Below are 18,638 nucleotides of genomic sequence, written 5' to 3'. Positions count from 1 at the left end.
ACCTGCAAAAGATTCCTGAGGCTTTTAAAAACTCCCAGCCTGGTTCATTACTCAAAACCGCAATCATGGGTAAGACTGCCGACCAGAAGGCCATCATTGACACCCTCAAGCGAGAGGGTAAGACACAGAAAGAAATTTCTGAACGAATAGGCTGTTCCCAGAGTGCTGTATCAAGGCACCTCAGTGGGAAGTCTGTGGGAAGGAAAAAGTGTGGCAAAAAACGCTGCACAACGAGAAGAGGTGACCGGACCCTGAGGAAGATTGTGGAGAAGGACCGATTCCAGACCTTGGGGGACCTGCGGAAGCAGTGGACTGAGTCTGGAGTAGAAACATCCAGAGCTACCGTGCACAGGCGTGTGCAGGAAATGGGCTACAGGTGCCGCATTCCCCAGGTCAAGCCACTTTTGAACCAGAAACAGCGGCAGAAGCGCCTGACCTGGGCTACAGAGAAGCAGCACTGGACTGTTGCTCAGTTTTGCATGTCATTCGGAAATCAAGGTGCCAGAGTCTGGAGGAAGACTGGGGAGAAGGAAATGCCAAAATGCCTGAAGTCCAGTGTCAAGTACCCACAGTCAGTGATGGTCTGGGGTGCCATGTCAGCTGCTGGTGTTGGTCCACTGTGTTTTATCAAGGGCAGGGTCAATGCAGCTAGCTATCAGGAGATTTTGGAGCACTTCATGCTTCCATCTGCTGAAAAGCTTTATGGAGATGAAGATTTCGTTTTTTCAGCATGACCTGGCACCTGCTCACAGTGCCAAAACCACTGGTAAATGGTTTACTGACCATGGTATTACTGTGCTCAATTGGCCTGCCAACTCTCCTGACCTGAACCCCATAGAGAATCTGTGGGATATTGTGAAGAGAAAGTTGAGAGACGCAAGACCCAACACTCTGGATGAGCTTAAGGCCGCTATCGAAGCATCCTGGGCCTCCATAACACCTCAGCAGTGCCACAGGCTGATTGCCTCCATGCCACGCCGCATTGAAGCAGTCATTTCTGCAAAAGGATTCCCGACCAAGTATTGAGTGCATAACTGAACATAATTATTTGAAGGTTGACTTTTTTTGTATTAAAAACACTTTTCTTTTATTGGTCGGATGAAATATGCTAATTTTTTTAGATGAGTTTTCATGAGCTGTATGCCAAAATCATCAGTATTAAAACAATAAAAGACCTGAAATATTTCAGTTGGTGTGCAATGAATCTAAAATATATGAAAGTTTAATTTTTATCATTACATTATGGAAAATAATGAACTTTATCACAATATGCTAATTTTTTGAGAAGGACCTGTATATATATATATATATATATATATATATATATATATATATATATATATATATATATATATATATATATATATATATATATATATTAATTCTTATCATATTTTCAAGTATTTACTTGTTATTGTACCCTTATGGTTATTCTTATTTTATATTTAAGAGTATGTATGCTTGTTATGTTCAATTGTTCTTCAAGTGTTCCGGTGTGACAGGTCATGCTGACACGTTTGTGGTTAGATATTGCCAAGTACTGCAGAAGTGATGTTTTTCAGAATTAGTTGCTCAATTGAATCTGATCAAAATATGTCTTTTATTATTTCTGCTGACATTTGATAGTGTAAGATTTGTAAAATTCCCTAAGGGTCAAAACAACTTTTAAATCTATTTTTGGCATCTGACCAGTTTATGATATAATGGGTAAAACCATGTAACCTTTTCTCATTAGGACAAAAACATTAGTTTGAGTGGGTTGGGAATTTCCCTATATGCTTATGGTATAATATGGACTGAGTCGTTGATAATTTAGCTTTTCCCTCCTTTGCTCGCCTTGGCTTCTGCTTCTTCTCTCTTATCTGCAAATGTTTTAATTCTTTTTGATCTTCATTTATTAGATACAATACTCTGGATTTTATAATACTCTAAAATTTATTAACTATTAATTACCTCTTCCTGGTTGTTATGTTACCTTTTGGTTTTATTAAACATTTTCATTATCGATTAAAGTTTGCGTGTGAGGCCAAATTTAATTGTAATGAATAAATAATTTTTCATCAACGTTATCACAGCCTGGATCTCTCAAGTTTTTGCATCAGTCTGGTCTTTATGTTTTCAGCACAATGCCTAGGTTAATCAGAAATTGGTTTGGAAAGTGAATTATACATAGGAAAAACCTTAAGGACATTGTTCTAAATGTGAACTTTAAGCTATGCAAATTAACCTCATGCAAGAGGGGGGCCATCCAGCAGCCACCTCTGACAGCATCAGCCAATCAAGACACTGCATCTGAAAGGTGCCAATTTGCATTTCCCTCCTTCTCGGGACAGGTTAAAAGACTTGTTTCTGAGACAGATAAGGGTTCCAGTTGGGTTGCTGCAGTTCCCGTTCTGGTTCCAGGCTCCAGTTCTTGTTCCAGTCCTGGTTCAAGGTTCTGGTTCCAAGATGTGCTAAGCTAAGTCCAACTCTACAGAGTTGTGAAATTGCTCTCTCAAGACTCTGAAGCTCTAAAGAGAGAAACAAGGAAGTTCTGCAAGAAGTGAATTTGGGGAGTTTGAAAACTGTAACAGAGACAACGACTACAAGCTTAACCCCCATCTTCAAGATATCTTCTGTACCAACTTCAAAATCCTCTCATCAGAGATCCTGTGTCTGTACCCCGAATTAGTAAAAACAAAAAACTTCCAAACCCATTTAATGGTAAAAAAATTTAATTGATGTTCAACAAATAATAAATAAAGATAATAATGATATACAAATGATAAAGCTTGGGTTGTTAAATATTAGATCACTTTCTTCAAAAGCACTTATTGTAAAAGATATTATCACAGACAATAATCTAGATGTGCTGTGTTTGACAGAAATCTGGCTAAAACCGGACGATTACATTACTTTAAATGAGTCTAGTCCTCAAGGTTATGATTATTGACACAATCCTCATCAAAAAGGCAAAGGGGGAGGTGTTGCTGTAATTTATAGTAATATTTACAGTATCAGCCAGAAGTCTTTCAAATATAATTCCTTTGAAGTGATGGTGCTTTACGTAACATTATGTAAGTTGACATTTGTGCTGGCTACTGTATACAGGCCACCAGGACACCATACAGACTTTATCAAAGAAATTGCTGATTTTCTATCAGAATTAGTACTAGCTGCAGATAAAGTCCTTGTTGTTGGTGATTTTAATACCCATGTAGATAATAAAAAAGACTCATTGGGATTGGCATTTACAGACATTGTAAACTCTATTGGTGTTAGACAACACGTGTCAGGACCCACTCATAATCATACTTTAGATCTAATATTGTCACATGGAATCGATATTGATGCCATTGAAATTCTGCAGCAGAGTGATGACATCTCAGATCATTATCTAGTCTCATGTATACTACATTTAGTCAAAGAGGCTAAACTGCCTCCCTGCCATAAATATGGTAGAACCATCACTTCTACCACTAAAGATCACTTTATAAATAATCTTCCTGATCAGTTTCATCGCCTTAGCATACCAGACAGCTTAGAAGACCTCGATGTTGTAACAGAAACTATTGCCTCTGTCTTTTCCAGCACATTAGACTCAGTTGCTCCTTTGCGTTTAAAAAAGATTAAGGAAATTAATCCAATGCCATGGTACAATGAGCACACTCGGGCCCTAAAAACAGCAGCTAGAAAAATGGAGCGCAGCTGGAAGAAAACAAAACTAGAAGTATTTCGCATTATGTGGAAAGAGAGAATGATTGAGTAAAGAAAGGCCTTAAAAACTGCTAGATCTGCCTATTTTTCAAAACTTTTAGAAGAAAATAAACACAACCCTAGGTATTTATTTGATACAGTGGCTAAATTAACAAGAAATAAAGCTTCAACTTCTGATGTTTCCAAAGAGCACAGCAGTAATGACTTTATGAACTTCTTTACTTGCAAGATTGATAATATTAGAGAAAAAATTATAACCATGCAACCGTCTACTACAGTATTGTGTCAGACAGTGCATTGTAGTGTCCCTGAAGAAAAATTCAATTCATTTACTGCTTTAGGAGAGGAAGAATTGTCTAAACTTGTTAAATCATCAAAATCAACAACATGTATGTTAGACCCTATACCGACTAAGCTATTGAAAGAGATGCTTCCGAAGGTCATAGATCCCCTTCTTAATATTGTTAATTCATCTTTATAACTAGGATATGTACCAAAAACTTTTAAGCTGGCTGTTATTAAACCTCTTATTAAAAAAACACAACTTGATCCTAGAGAATTAGTCAATTACAGGCCGATTTCAGATCTCACTTTTCTGTCAAAAATACTAGAAAAGGCAGTTTCATCACAACTATGTTCCTTTTTAGAAAGAAATAGTATCTGTGAGGATTTCCAGTCAGGATTTAGACCGTACCATAGTACTGAGACTGCTCTCATTAGAGTTACTAATGATTTGCTCTTATCATCAGATCGTGGTTGTATCTCTCTATTAGTGTTACTGGATCTTAGTGCTGCATTTGACACTATTGATCACAGTATTCTTCTAAATAGACTCGAAAATTATGTTGGCATTAGTGGAATTGCATTGGCATGGTTCAAATCATACTTATCTGACCATTATCATTTTGTAGTAGTAAACGATGAGATGTCATATCAATCACAAGTTAAATATGGAGGACTGCAAGGCTCAGTACTAGGACCATTGCTTTTCACTCTGTACATGCTACCCTTGGGAGATATCATTAGAAAGCATGGCGTTAGTTTACATTGTTACGCTGATGATACTCAGCTCTATATTTCTTCATGCCCTGACGGAACTTACCAATTCGCTAAATTAACAGAATGTATAGCTGTTATAAAAAACTGGATGACCAGTAATTTCCTACTACTAAATTCAGAAAAAACAGAGATTCTAATTTTTGGACCGAAAACTACTTCACGCAATAACCTAGAATACTGTCTAACACTTGATGGCTGCTCTGTTAAGTCTTCATCATCAGTTAGGAACCTGAGTGTGCTCTTTGATACCAATCTTTCATTTGAAGGCCATGTTACTAGCATCTGCAAAACCGCATTCTTCCATCTTAAAAATATATCTAAACTGCGACATATGCTCTAAAAGAAAAATGCAGAACATTTAGTTCATGCGTTCATGACCTCAAGGCTAGATTACTGTAACGCTCTACTGGGTGGTTGTTCCTCCTGCTTGATAAATAAACTACAGCTCGTACAAAATGCAGCAGCTAGAGTTCTTATTAGAACTAGGAAGTATGACCATATTAGCCCAGTTCTGTCATCACTGCATTGGCTATCTGTTAAATATCGTATAGATTTTAAAATCTTGCTAATTACTTACAAAGCACTAAATGGTTTAGCTCCCCAGTACCTAAGCGAGCTCTTATCCTTCACGTTTATTGCGATCTCAGAATTCAGGCCAGCTGATAATACCTAGAATATCAAAATCAACCGCAGGCGGTAGATCCTTCTCCTATTTGGCACCCAAACTCTGGAACAATCTTCCTAGCATTGTTCGGGATGCAGACACACTGTGTCAGTTTAAATCTAGACTAAAAACACACTCTTTAACCTGGCATAAACATAACACATTATCAATTTATATTTTCAAATCCGTTAAAGGATTATTAGGCTGCATAAATTAGGTCAGCCGGAACTGGGAACACTTCCTATAAAACCAGATGTACTTGTTACATCAGAAAAAGAATGGCATCTACGCTAATATTAGTCTTTCTGTTTATCCCGAGGTTTACCGTAGTCAACCAGATCCGGGCCGTATCCAGCTGAGACCAAGGACCTGTGCCTTGACACGACCACAACGCAGCCCTGAAGTATCTGCAGAGATCGAGTCGACTAGATCATCCATTGTGAAGACATCATCAACACGACAGCCAGTGCCACAGTTCCTCAACAGACCGACCATACCGGCGTGATGAATACGATCCTCAACTGGACACGACCACAACGCAGCCCTGAAGTATCAGCAGAGATCGAGTCAACTAGATCATCCATTGTGAAGGTCTCATCGACACGACAGCCAGTAGCACATTCCTCAACAAACCGTCCATACCGGCGTGATGAATACGATCCTCAACTGGATGGAACTGAAATAAATACTTTGATTGTTGCGATCCTATCAGACTTATGATAGCAACCTGATTCGTAACAAAGCACTGTTCACTAGAGGAGAACTGGCCCCCCGACTAAGGCTGGTTTCTCCCAAGGTTTTTTTCTCCATTTTAACACCTATTTGCCACTTGTTTGCCACCTGATGTCACCTGTTGGAGTTTGGCACTGGAGTTCCTTGCCACTGTCACCTTTGGCTTGCTTAGTTGGGGACACTTGACATTTGATATTTGATATTCAACAGTATTCTTGACATTTATTCAACAGTGCTTTGATCTGCCTGCATTGACACTATTCTTTAAGTGCAAAATGTATGTACCAGTTATCAATGTAAAGCTGCTTTGACACAATCTGCATTGTAAAAAGCGCTATATAAATAAAGGTGACTTGACTTGACTTGACATCAGAACCTTCAAGGCTTCTTCAAGGCTTCTTCTTCTGCGTGTTCCAGGAAAAGACCTTCTCTGTGCTCCAGGAGTTCAACGTTCACAAGTACTTCATGTTCAAGGCTGTGAAACGGATCCCAACTGCTTTCTTCCCACTGCAACGCTGCTCAGCTCAACAAGTGGAAGACGTCACCTTCGGATTCAGCACGACCAGGCAGATGTAAATATCACTTACCAAACCTCTTTCTAGAGACCTTGACATTAGTGTATATTGTCAGTATATGATTATCTAATTTGCATTAGATCTTGCATAGCTGATATCAGTTGATAACAAATAATCTCTTGGTTTATTTGTTGAATTCAGAATAAGTTTTGCCTTATTTCTTCTAGAGAAACTACAGTTTATCTTTCCATAAGATTAACTTGTAACTGCCATAGTAACATCCAACTCATCCACTTGCATTTATCAGTCTTTTTGCATTTTATCCATTCAGTAGTTGTTAGTTACTCTTGTCTATCCTTTTGTTAATAAAATCCATTTATTACACTTGTGTCTTCCTTGTGTTGATAATACAGTAAGAGGCTCTGCAAGTTAACGGTACATTCAATCCTTCAGATTGGTCAGATGATGAACTTCCTCCAATTCATATAATTGTAATTCAGTCAACAATCTTTCATGATTGTTCTTTATTGTCAAGGTGAAACTTGACTGGTGCCCCGAAAATATTGGAAGGAATCATCTGACTCAATATTAATATTAATACAAAATATTAATATTAATATTTAAGACCATAAACCACTAAATCTGTGGTACCCTCGAGTGAGGCTAGTCCAAAATCACTACATTTTGGTGCCCCGTGTGAGGCTAGTCCAAAATCACTACAATTGCAAGGAAAAATGTACTATTTAAAAATTAATCTTTTTTGTTTTTTTGGAAGATAGAAGGTTTAGAATAACATGAGGGAAGAATAAAAAAGGAGAGTAAATGATGACAATTTTAATTTTTAGATGAACAAAGGAAAACATTTGCATCAGTCAGTGCTGTAACAAAACAATTCAGTGGTAGAAGGGAAGAGCTCACCTGATTGAGAAGGGTGTCTCGTCCACCTTCTGATTGTTCCAGCTGCTTTCTGAGTCTCTCCAATTCCTGCTGCATCTGGAGATGAATTTGCAGTCACAATTCTTGCTTTATTTTTCAGGGCATAAAGTCTAAATTCGAGCTTATTCCGATCGAGACACACCCACTTAAGGAGCCGCCTCACGACACTCAAAACAAATCAAATTTGGTTTTGGCACTTTGGCAGCTAATGAAAATAGAAATAGGAGTACCAAGCAAACACAAACAATAGACTGACTTAGTTCATAGAGCAACTTTAACATGTAAATGTGTTTGATGCATACACTGATGAGCCAAAACATTATGAATAGGGCTGGGCATCGATTCGATAACAAGCTTGCGATTCAATTCAATTCAATATTGATTAACTGGGGCCTATCAGGTACAGTACATGGCAAAATTCATCAAGGAAAAAAAAAATATCTCAAATAGTGCTGAAAACTATACAGGGAACCCCAGTTGGTAGATCACTATAATATTAACCCTCTGGAGTCTGAGGCTGATTTGGGGCCTGGAGAAGTTTTGACATGCTCTGACATTTGTGCTTTTTTCAGTTGTTCATAAACATATAAATGACAAAAGTGTCATTACACTGTATTCAGCACAAACTAGGCTACAATAATATGTGAGGAACATGTATGTACATGTTTGTGTTTTTGAAGGAATAATGTTTATGCGTGGTTACTGAAAAAACAAAAAACTTAAGTCACTGAAATAAGGCCAAAATAAGTATATTAAATCTGTGTTCACAAGACTTTTGGGTATTGGAGGTTGTAAACTAGAGTTTTTGCTTCAAAATTATGTAAAAATTATGCTGCCTACTCCTTCATATAAAACAATATATTGATTTAGTTTTTATAAGACACTTTTTGCCAAGAAACACAGTATGCATGGAGGTGTGAATCACCACTGAAAAATGGGCCATTCTCACCTGAGAAGACAAAAGAATTGGATAGTAATGAGCTGAAATGACTTGCATATTAATGAGGCATTTCAGTCAGGTAGGCTGTGAAAAAAACCTTCTGTGATGTCTCAAGCTCATCATGATATATGAAACATACAGAAAAATATTATTACAATATAAAGTAATGGTTTTATATTATACTTTAAAATATAATGTATTTCTGTGATGCAAAGAGTCTGAATATAGGCTTTTAGTTTAAAAGCATGCACATTTGGAGAAATATTGGATTCTCATATGCTTATGTCAATTTTCTATACAGAGAAGTTATATTTATTTAATATTCATTGTCATTACTATGAGCGCTGGTGTTTTCAATTCATCCTTGAAGTCGGAGGGCGCTCTCTGTGCATTTTAGTCCACAAATTCATCTAAAAGAAGAAGAGGCTATTCCATGAATGGAGTTTCCAATTCATACTGCAGCCGGAGGGCGCTAAAGAAACAAAAACTCATCTAAAATTCATCTATAGAAGAAAAGAAAACAGGAACTAACTGCATGTCTTCTAGAGCTCCCTAACCATGACTTTTACATCCAGATAAACACTTTTCAAGACAATAAATACACGATTGAGACGATGAATGCATGTATTGCCTCTGAATTTGCGTCTGAATAGCGCTGGCTCCGTGGGCGTGGCCGCATTAGCGGATAATGAGCTGAATCACGGACTTCTGACATGGCTCTCTTTTCATACAGATTACATAAACACAGAAGGTTTGTTTTCGATTTGACTTAAATGATTTAAAACCTGACATCTTAACGTTTTTTTAGACATAAGTTTAACTTTTCTGTGATTAGTATTCACTAAGTTACAGTTCATTTTCTGAGAACTATCAGATTGGACTTCGTTCAGAGGGAGAGGAGAAATCACGCATCATGTTCGTTTTCTTTATTTTACAAAAAGCACAACATTGTGTTTTTACTCTGAGTGTATACAAATAAAAGAAGATATTCTATAGTTTCAATTGATATATTACTTATGTCTCTATGACAAAAAATGACGGAGTATTTTAAGTCTGTTTTGCTTCAATGTGAAAAAAAACCTGCAAAACGTGCCGGCGCGTTTTCAGACCTCAGAGTGTTAAAGGGATAGTTCACCCAAAAATGAAAATTTGATGTTTATCTGCTTACCCCCAGCGCATCCAAGATGTAGGTGTCGGACTATATACACCACTATGTCCATCTGCATTCATCACTCGATTCGCGGTCTGATTGCGCTCTGACAACGGCAGTGATGTCTCGCGCATATACTTCAATGAGCGCGAGACATCACTGCCGTTGTCAGAGCGCGATCAGACCTCACGAATCAAGTGATGAATGCCGTTGGACATAGTGGTGTATTAGAGGTAAAAAATGATATAAATACTGTTCGGTTTCTTGCACAAACCGATCGTTTCATGTCTTAAGACATCAATGTGTCGTCTCGAGCCGCAGGGTTTAATTTGTATTTGTCTGTCGTGTTTTATTTACTCTTATAGCCCAAGTTCCCGCTGACTTGCATTATACCACTGACAGACGGCAGCGGTTGGAGTTAAAAATCATCAATTGTGTTCTACTGAAGAAACAAAACAAGAAGAAACAAGCCCCTCTGGGGCTTAAGCAGAGAATACCCTTAGTATTTTGGAGCCCTGGAGAAGTTTATACACGCCTTGACATTTGTGCTTTTTTGCAGTTGCTTATAAACATATGAATGGCAAAAGTGCCATTACACTGTATTCAGCACGGACTAGGCGACCATAATATGTGAGCAACATGTATGTACGTTTGTATTTTTGAGAGAATAACATTTATGCGTGGTCACTGAAATAAGGCTGAACACATACTGAATGTGTGTCCACAAGACTTCTGGGTACTAACTGTAGAAGCCTAGAATGTTTGCTTCAAAATGATGTGAAAATCATCCTGCCTACACATTCACATAAAAGAATATATTGATTTAAATTTTGTAAGACATTTTTCGACAGTATGCGTGGAGGCATGAATAATCCTGAATAATGCTATGATTCACACCTGAGGAGACAAAGACCCGTATAATGAGCCGCATAATGAGCTTTTCAGTCAGGTATGTGAAAATGATGACAAAGTAGTGTATTTTGTAGTTTATTTAGAATATAGTTGGGGCATAGGTCTACTTAGTTGGGTGCTCCTGTCTGCCTCTCTGCTCAGTGTTTTGCCTGCCTGCTGTCTGACCTACGCTCGAAGCTTCGTGGAGTTTATCCTAAATCCTTCTCTTTATTCCTATTCACATAATATAACTTTCTTATTTTTCACTAGATTACTTAACCTATTGCATAGTATTACTAAACGGAACGATTTATTACTAGTAATCTACCAGCGTAATCACCTAGTGTCAGCCATAGCCCGCTAGCCTGCTAGCTACCGTCTATTTTTTTCCTCTAAACTAACCTTCCTTGTCGAATCTAATGGCGGATTTATCCGATGTATGTTATTCTGATCTGTCCTCGCCAGATCGGGAAGCTGTGGAGACTTTGCTGCCCGGCATTCACAGATCCACCGTGAGGTACAGCGTCCCGCACATCACCCTTGCCCCAGGCACCGGCAAGCGAACGAGACATCCAGCTAGCGAGTCCCGTGTGCGATGCAGCTTTTCGGACGGTGACGGACAGACTACTCTACAAAAACACGGTCAGTCATGTCCGACGATTATCATGTGTATTAAATGCAACATGTACAGCTTAGCTCTTTCTGTCAGCAGTGAGACTTACACATGTGATAAATGTAGGGATATTGTCAGGCTGACAGAGAGAATCTCAGAATTAGAGACACGCATCCAAACTTTAATTGAGGATAGTGAGAATGAAAGGGCCTTAGATACTGCTTTGGATGCGACTAGCCTAGTAAACACTGCACATTCGGTTCCGGTTGTAGAAGCCACGCAGCAGGCTAACTGGGTGACTGTGAGGCGGCATAGTGGCAAGAACAAACACCACTCTTCCATTCCGATTAGAACATCAAACAGGTTCTCCCCACTCAGTGACGCACCCACTGAGAATCCTGTTGAAAGTGCCCTAGTTATTGGCGATTCTATTACACGGAACGTGAAAATAGAGACACCAGCCACCATAGTCACATGTTTGCCGGGGGCCAGAGCACCTGACATCAAAGCAAATTTAAAAGTGCTGGCTAATGCTAAACGTAAATATTCTAAAATCATTATCCACGTCGGCACAAATGATGTTCGACTTCGCCAGTCGGAGATCACTAAAATTAACATTAAAGAGGTGTGTGAACTCGCAAATTCAATGTCAGCAGAAGTAATTTGTTCTGGCCCTCTTCCTGTTCGTCGGAGTGATGAGATAGTTAGCAGGTTATCATCACTCAATGGCTGGCTGTCTAAGTGGTGTCCGCAGAATAATATAAGGTTTCATAGACAATTGGAAAAGCTTTTGGGGCAGACCTGATCTGTTGAAAAGAGATGGTATTCATCCCTCCCAGGGATGGTAATGCTCTTCTATCTAGAAATTTGGCAAATAGTCTTAGAGCTAAACCATGACAAACCAGGGCCCAGATCAGGACGCAGACAAACTGGCTAAACCGACCGTCTGCTAGCTGCCTCACGTCACAGAACTCAAATAATTCACAGCACATAGAAACTCTTTCACCTAGATATTATCACATAGAGACTGTGTCTGTACCTCAAACTATTAAATACAAAAAACTTCCGAAACCTTTTAAGGGTAAAAATTTAATTGATGTTCAAAAAATGAAAATCACAGATAAATTAGATAAACAAATGATAAAGCTTGGGCTACTGAATATTAGATCTATTTCTTCAAAAGCACTTATTGTAAATGAAATTATCACAGAAAATAAACTAGACTTGCTGTGTTTGACAGAAACCTGGCTAAAACCAGACGATTACATTATTTTAAATGAGTCTAGTCCTCAAGGTTATGACTATCGACACAATCCTCGACAGAAAGGCAAAGGGGAGGTGTTGCTGTAATTTATAGTAATATATTCAGAATCATTCAAAAGAATTTCAAATATAATTCCTTTGAAGTGATGGTGCTTTATGTAACATTATGTAAGTTGACATTTGTGCTGGCTACTGTATACAGGCCACCAGGGCACCATACTGACTTTATCAAAGAATTTGCTGATTTTCTATCAGAGTTAGTACTGGCTGCGGATAAAGTCCTTGTTGTTGGTGATTTTAATATCCATGTAGATAATAATAAAGACGCATTTGGATTGGCATTTGCAGACATTTTAAACTCTATTGGAGTTAGACAACACGTGTCAGGACCCACTCATTGTCGTAATCATACCCTAGATCTAATACTGTCGCATGGAATTGATATTGATGCTGTTGAAATTCTACAGCAGAGCGATGATATATCAGATCATTATTTAGTCTCGTGTATAATACAGTTAGCCAAGGCTACAAAACCACCACCCAGCCATAAATATGGTAGAACCATCACTTCTACCACTAAAGATTGCTTTATAAATAATCTCCCCGAGCAGTTTCATCGCCTTAGTATACCTGACAACTTAGAAGAACTCGATGCTGCAACAGAAACTATTGGCTCTCTCTTTTCCAGCACATTAGATGCAGTCGCTCCTTTACGTCTAAAGAAGATTAAGGAAACTAATCCAACGCCGTGGTATGATGAGCACACTCGGGCTCTAAAACGAGCTGTGAGAAAAGCTGAACATAGTTGGAAGAAAACAAAACTAGAAGTTTTTCGCCTTTCGTGGAAAGAAAAAATGATTGAGTACAGAACGGCTATAAGAAATGCTAGATCTACTTATTTTTCAAATCTCTTAATAGAAAACAAACATAATCCTAGGTACTTATTTGACACAGTGGCTAAATTAACTAGAAACAGAGATTCAACTGCTGACGTTTCCAAAGAGCACAGCAGTAATGACTTTATGAACTTCTTTACTTGCAAGATTGACAATATTAGAGAGAAAATTATAAACATGCAACCGTCTACAGTTTCGCTTCAGACAGTGCACTGTAGTGTCCCTGAGGTAAAACTAGAATCATTCGCCGCTATAGGAGAGGAAGAATTATCTAAACTTATCAAATCATCAAAATCAACAACATGTATGTTAGACCCAATGCCGACTAAACTACTGAAAGAAATGCTTCCAGAGGTCGTAGGTCCACTTCTTGATATAATTAATTCATCGTTAACACTAGGATACGTGCCAAAAACTTTTAAGCAGGCTATTATTAAACCTCTTATTAAAAAACCTCAACTAGATCCGAGAGATTTAGTAAATTACAGGCCAATCTCGAATCTACCTTTTCTGTCAAAGATACTAGAAAAGGCAGTTTCAACACAACTGTGCTCCTTTTTAGAAAGAAATGGAATCTGTGAGGATTTCCAGTCAGACGGGTGCTCCATTAAATCTTCGTCCTCAGTTAGGAACCTGGGTGTGCTCTTTGATACCAATCTTTCATTTGAAAGTCATGTTTCTAGTATCTGTAAAACCGCCTTCTTCCATCTAAAAAATATATCTAAATTACGACATATGCTCTCAATGACAAATGCGGAAAAGTTGGTTCATGCATTCATGACCTCAATACTAGATTACTGTAACGCTCTACTGGGTGGTTGTTCTGCTCGGCTTTTAAACAGACTACAGTTGGTCCAAAATGCGGCAGCTAGAGTTCTTACTAGAACCAGAAAGTATGACCATATTAGCCCAGTTCTGTCAACATTACATTGGCTCCCTATTAAACATCGTATAGACTTTAAAATCTTGCTACTTACTTATAAAGCTCTAAATGGTTTAGCTCCCCAATATCTAAGCGAGCTCTTGGTGCATTATAGTCCTTCACGTCTATTGCGATCTCAAATTTAAGGCCAGTTGATAATACCCAGAATATCAAAATCAACTGAAGGCGGCAGATCCTTTTCCTATTTAGCACCTAAACTCTGGAACAATCTTCCTAGCATTGTTCGGGAAGCAGACACACTCTGTCAGTTTAAATCTAGACTAAAAACACATCTCTTTGCTCTTGCATACACATAACACATTATCAATACATTAACATTTTTCAAATCCGTTAAAGGATTGTTACGCTGCAATAATTAGGTCGGCCGGAACCGAGAACATTTCCTATAACACTAGATATACCTGTACATCAGAATAAGAATGGCATCTACGCTAATATCAGTCTCTCTGCTTATCCTGAGGTTTGCTGGGTGCTGGATCCAGGCCGTATCCAGATCAGATGGAGAACCTGTGTCTGGACCTAACTACAACGTAGCCCAGGAGACAATGGGCCTACAGATCCAGTTCTGGCTGCATCTATAATTCAGATTTTTAAATCTCCGTATCCGCTTACATATATTTATATATAATCTATTTGTTAATCTCCATAATAAAAATGTATAATTCAGATTTTGATCTCCATATCCATTTACATATATTATATATATATCTTCCAAGGGGTTTTTTCCCTCCTAGGACTTTTTTCCCAGTGCTAGCACGCTGGGTTTTTCTCCTAGGGGGTTTTTTCCACCCCTGGGAGTCAGCCGACATTGGCTTAATGTAGCACCATCTTGTATATGTTACATATTACCACGCTTGCTTGTACAGCTTATTTTTAACCATTTCTCTTTTTTCTGTGCTCCTAATATGTAAAGCTGCTTTGAAACAATTACCAATTGTAAAAAGCGCTATATAAATAAATTTGACTTGACTTGACTTGACTATAGTTAACAATATAAATGAGAGTCAAAGGCACATTTTGAGTACAGTTATACCTGGAAATAAATCCTGTTCAAAGATACAAGTGAACATCACTTAACTTGCATTCCAGTGTGTTTGGCGTTTCTATGCACTGGAGAAAAGAAAAACAACTTTCTTGCTTCCAGTCAGTGATCTCACCATCATATTCATTCAGATTGTCCAGTGTGGGTCACTATAATTCTCAAATCTCTGAGAACCCTCTGTGAGCATGCAGAGATCACATCAACTATTGTATTAATGTTAATAATAATGTCTACTCTTAAAAGAAAACATGATTTTTGTGATCTCATGCATGCACATTATATTTAAAATTATATACAGTACCAGTCAAAAGATTGGGCACATTACTATTTTTTATGTTTTTGAAAGAAGTCTCATGCTCATCAAGCCTACATTTATTTGATCAAAAATAGATAAAAACAACAATATTGAAATTTAACTTACAATTTAAAATAAAATCTATTTCTGTGATGCCAAGCTGAATTTTCATCATTCATTGCGAACAAAGGGTTCAATGATGTGGCACTAGGCTATTTCACATAATCTGTCCAAAACAGGTCAAAGGAATCTTAAGGAGTCTAAATATTACCTCTATGACATTTTATGCATCATATTTGTTATAATATAGAGCATATAAATGTTAATGGGCAATTTGATACATTGCTAACACATTTTATTTCAGTATTTATTACGCATTTCAGTCAATTTGACTCATCTCAGTATAGCAATTTAGTTTGGGAAAAGTCAATATGGCATTACTGTGTAGTAAATGAATGTAGTAAACATTCACACAGAGACACACAAAAGCTGCAGGATTCATATTTTTTTCATATCACTTTTTGCGGTTTAATATTAAGAGACACTATATCGTGATTAGAATAAAGAACTTACCATTCACAATCAGCTTGATGAAGTTGATCCTCGAAATGAAACTGAAAGTTGTGCTCTCCTCTGACGGTAATTCTTCCAGAATTATTCTTCACCGCATCTCAACATTATGTACATGAATCTGACTAAGCTTGATGTGTTTTTTTCAAGCTGATGCAGGTGTTGTTGACTGTTTGCATGGATCGCTTCAGAGTTTGAATAGTGCGTGCTCGCCGTGGTTGTGTGGCCGCATTAGCGGATAATGAGGTGACTCGCAAACAACTGACATCTCTCTATTTTCAAAAACATTACTTAAACAGAAAACATTTGTTTTCGATTTGACAAAAAAAAAAAAAAAAAACCTTCTTTAGACATAAGTCCCATGTTTGTGTGATAAGTATTCACTTAAGTTACAGTTCATTTTCTAACGACAAAAAATGATTTTGCTGCTATGTGAAGAAAATCCAGCAAAACGCGCCAGCGCATTTTCCGACCCGAGAGCAGACATTTTGAGGCATGCTACAATGTTTTGAAAGGTGGAGCTGCCATGGACTGAACTTGTTGGTCCAGCAAATCACTGCTCAATTGTATTGAGATCTGGGGAATTTGGAGGCCAGGGCAACACCTTGAACTCTTTATCATGATCCTCAAACCATTCCTGAAAAATGTGAGCAGTGTGGCAGGGTATATAATGCATCCTGCTGAAAGAGGCTACTTCCACCAGGGAACACCATTGTCATGAAGGGGAGTACCTGGTCTGCAACAATGTCTAGGTAGGTGGCATATGTCAAATTGACCCACGGTTTCTTAGCAGAACGTTACCCAGTGCATCCTGGTACCATCACTTCCCCAGGCAAACAGTGCACACTCCGTTTCAGAGATAGTCTGACCCAGTCGCCTTGCCATAACAATTTGGCCTTTGCCAAAGTCGCTCAGGGCCCGTATGTATAAAGCCGCTCTGAGTAAAATTTTAGTCTTAAGTGTGTAAAAATTCTAAGAATGACGTAATTTTACTCTTATTCTTATACTTAAGAATAAGTATGATTCATAAAGGTTCCTACGTGTCAAGTGTTGTGAACAACAGTCAAGATGGCATTCCAGGGGCCAGTTTACGACAGGGCCCTCTCTAACTGCTGGTGTGTAAGAAGATGTGCCACACCGTGATTGGATCTTTGGTGAATGAACATAAACACAATGTTCAGGAACATCAGATAAGATGTTGGGACAACTACCAGACACCTCTTCCAGAGCAGGAAGGGGGACCTTCTGCACCCACCAAAACCAAGGAGAAGACTTCTCATTGGACGACACATTGACTCTAACCACCAAACTCATTCCTAAGGTTTAGGCAAGGACTGCCATAAAGATTCCTTCAGGACCTCCTGGTTGGAGCAGCAGTGACCGAAATAAAGAAAGGTCACAGATATCTATCTAAATCCATTCATACCTATGTTTGGAGGCCTTAATTTGATCTAAACTGCATCACATCCACTCCATCTTCATGCAAAAGCACAGTTTATGTTAATGGTTACTGACTGCTAAACCAACAGGTCATGGGACAGACCTGTTAACAAATAAACAGATGCATGGACGATGATTTAACCATTTCATATCGTGTTTGGTGTCTATCTGTTCCCTACGATGCCTTTAATAATTTGAAAGAGGTTTGGTAAAGAAATAATGCATGGGTAAAATGTTAAAAACACTAATTTAACACTGTACTTTATGCTATCCAAATGAGTTCCACACTAGGGTGGGCAACACCGGGGCTGCTTCAGATAACAGTAGCCAATCACACTCCAGGATCAGCAAGGCGCCACATTTCAATCTCCTCCTCATCAGAAAGGGATAAATATGTCCCCCGGGTAGACACACCCTTGTTCTGCATTTCCAACTCGACGGGGAAGGAGACATTAACAGACACTCCATGTCCTGAGTTTCTGACCTGACGAGGAAAGAGACTACAAGACGGTTAAGGTGAAGCTTTCGCAAGCAAAACCTTTTACATTGCTTTCAGCTGCACTCTAGCTGCAAAAGGGCCCCAGCGTTGAGGGACTTCATCTGACCCTTACGGCTCCTACAGCAGCGCAGCCCAGTCCGCAAAGGACCTCTGCATTGGCAGACATTGCTTGTACCACACGGCTCCTCAGCGACGCAGCCAGCCTGCAAAGGAACCTGTGAAGATTCATCTGACCCAGCTGCCCAGTCCATCCTAAAGGACCCTCTTGGCGCAACTGAAGTTCAGCATCCTCCAGCCCAGCGTGGCACGACTACTGGATCCATGACAATCACTGCTGTCATGCGAGGCGAATGCACTATCAATGACGATAAACACCTCATTTTCTAGCGGGCGTCAGTGTGCAGAGGTTTACCTGCAAAACTCTCACTATCTGGCCTCTGTTACATACGCAATGCGAGTGGATGTCTGTTTATCACAGCTGACACGCAACAAAA

At 38.7% G+C, this 18,638-nt stretch overlaps 1 protein-coding gene across 1 annotated transcript in view; it reads right to left on the bottom strand.

Moving 5' to 3' along the window:
• Nucleotides 1-18,638, bottom strand: part of LOC125278735 (centrosomal protein of 128 kDa-like) — a 168,896-nt gene that overhangs the window by 31,458 nt on the left and 118,800 nt on the right. The window contains exon 11 of the mRNA XM_048208080.1: nucleotides 7,585-7,659. Coding sequence (XP_048064037.1) covers nucleotides 7,585-7,659 — 75 coding nt within the window. The remainder of the gene's footprint in view (nucleotides 1-7,584; nucleotides 7,660-18,638) is intronic.

Source organism: Megalobrama amblycephala, linkage group LG11 (genome assembly GCF_018812025.1).
Source record: "Megalobrama amblycephala isolate DHTTF-2021 linkage group LG11, ASM1881202v1, whole genome shotgun sequence".
Lineage (NCBI taxonomy): Eukaryota > Metazoa > Chordata > Actinopteri > Cypriniformes > Xenocyprididae > Megalobrama > Megalobrama amblycephala.
Note: the sequence above shows the minus strand (reverse complement) of the source record. Positions and strands in the feature narration are given on the sequence as shown.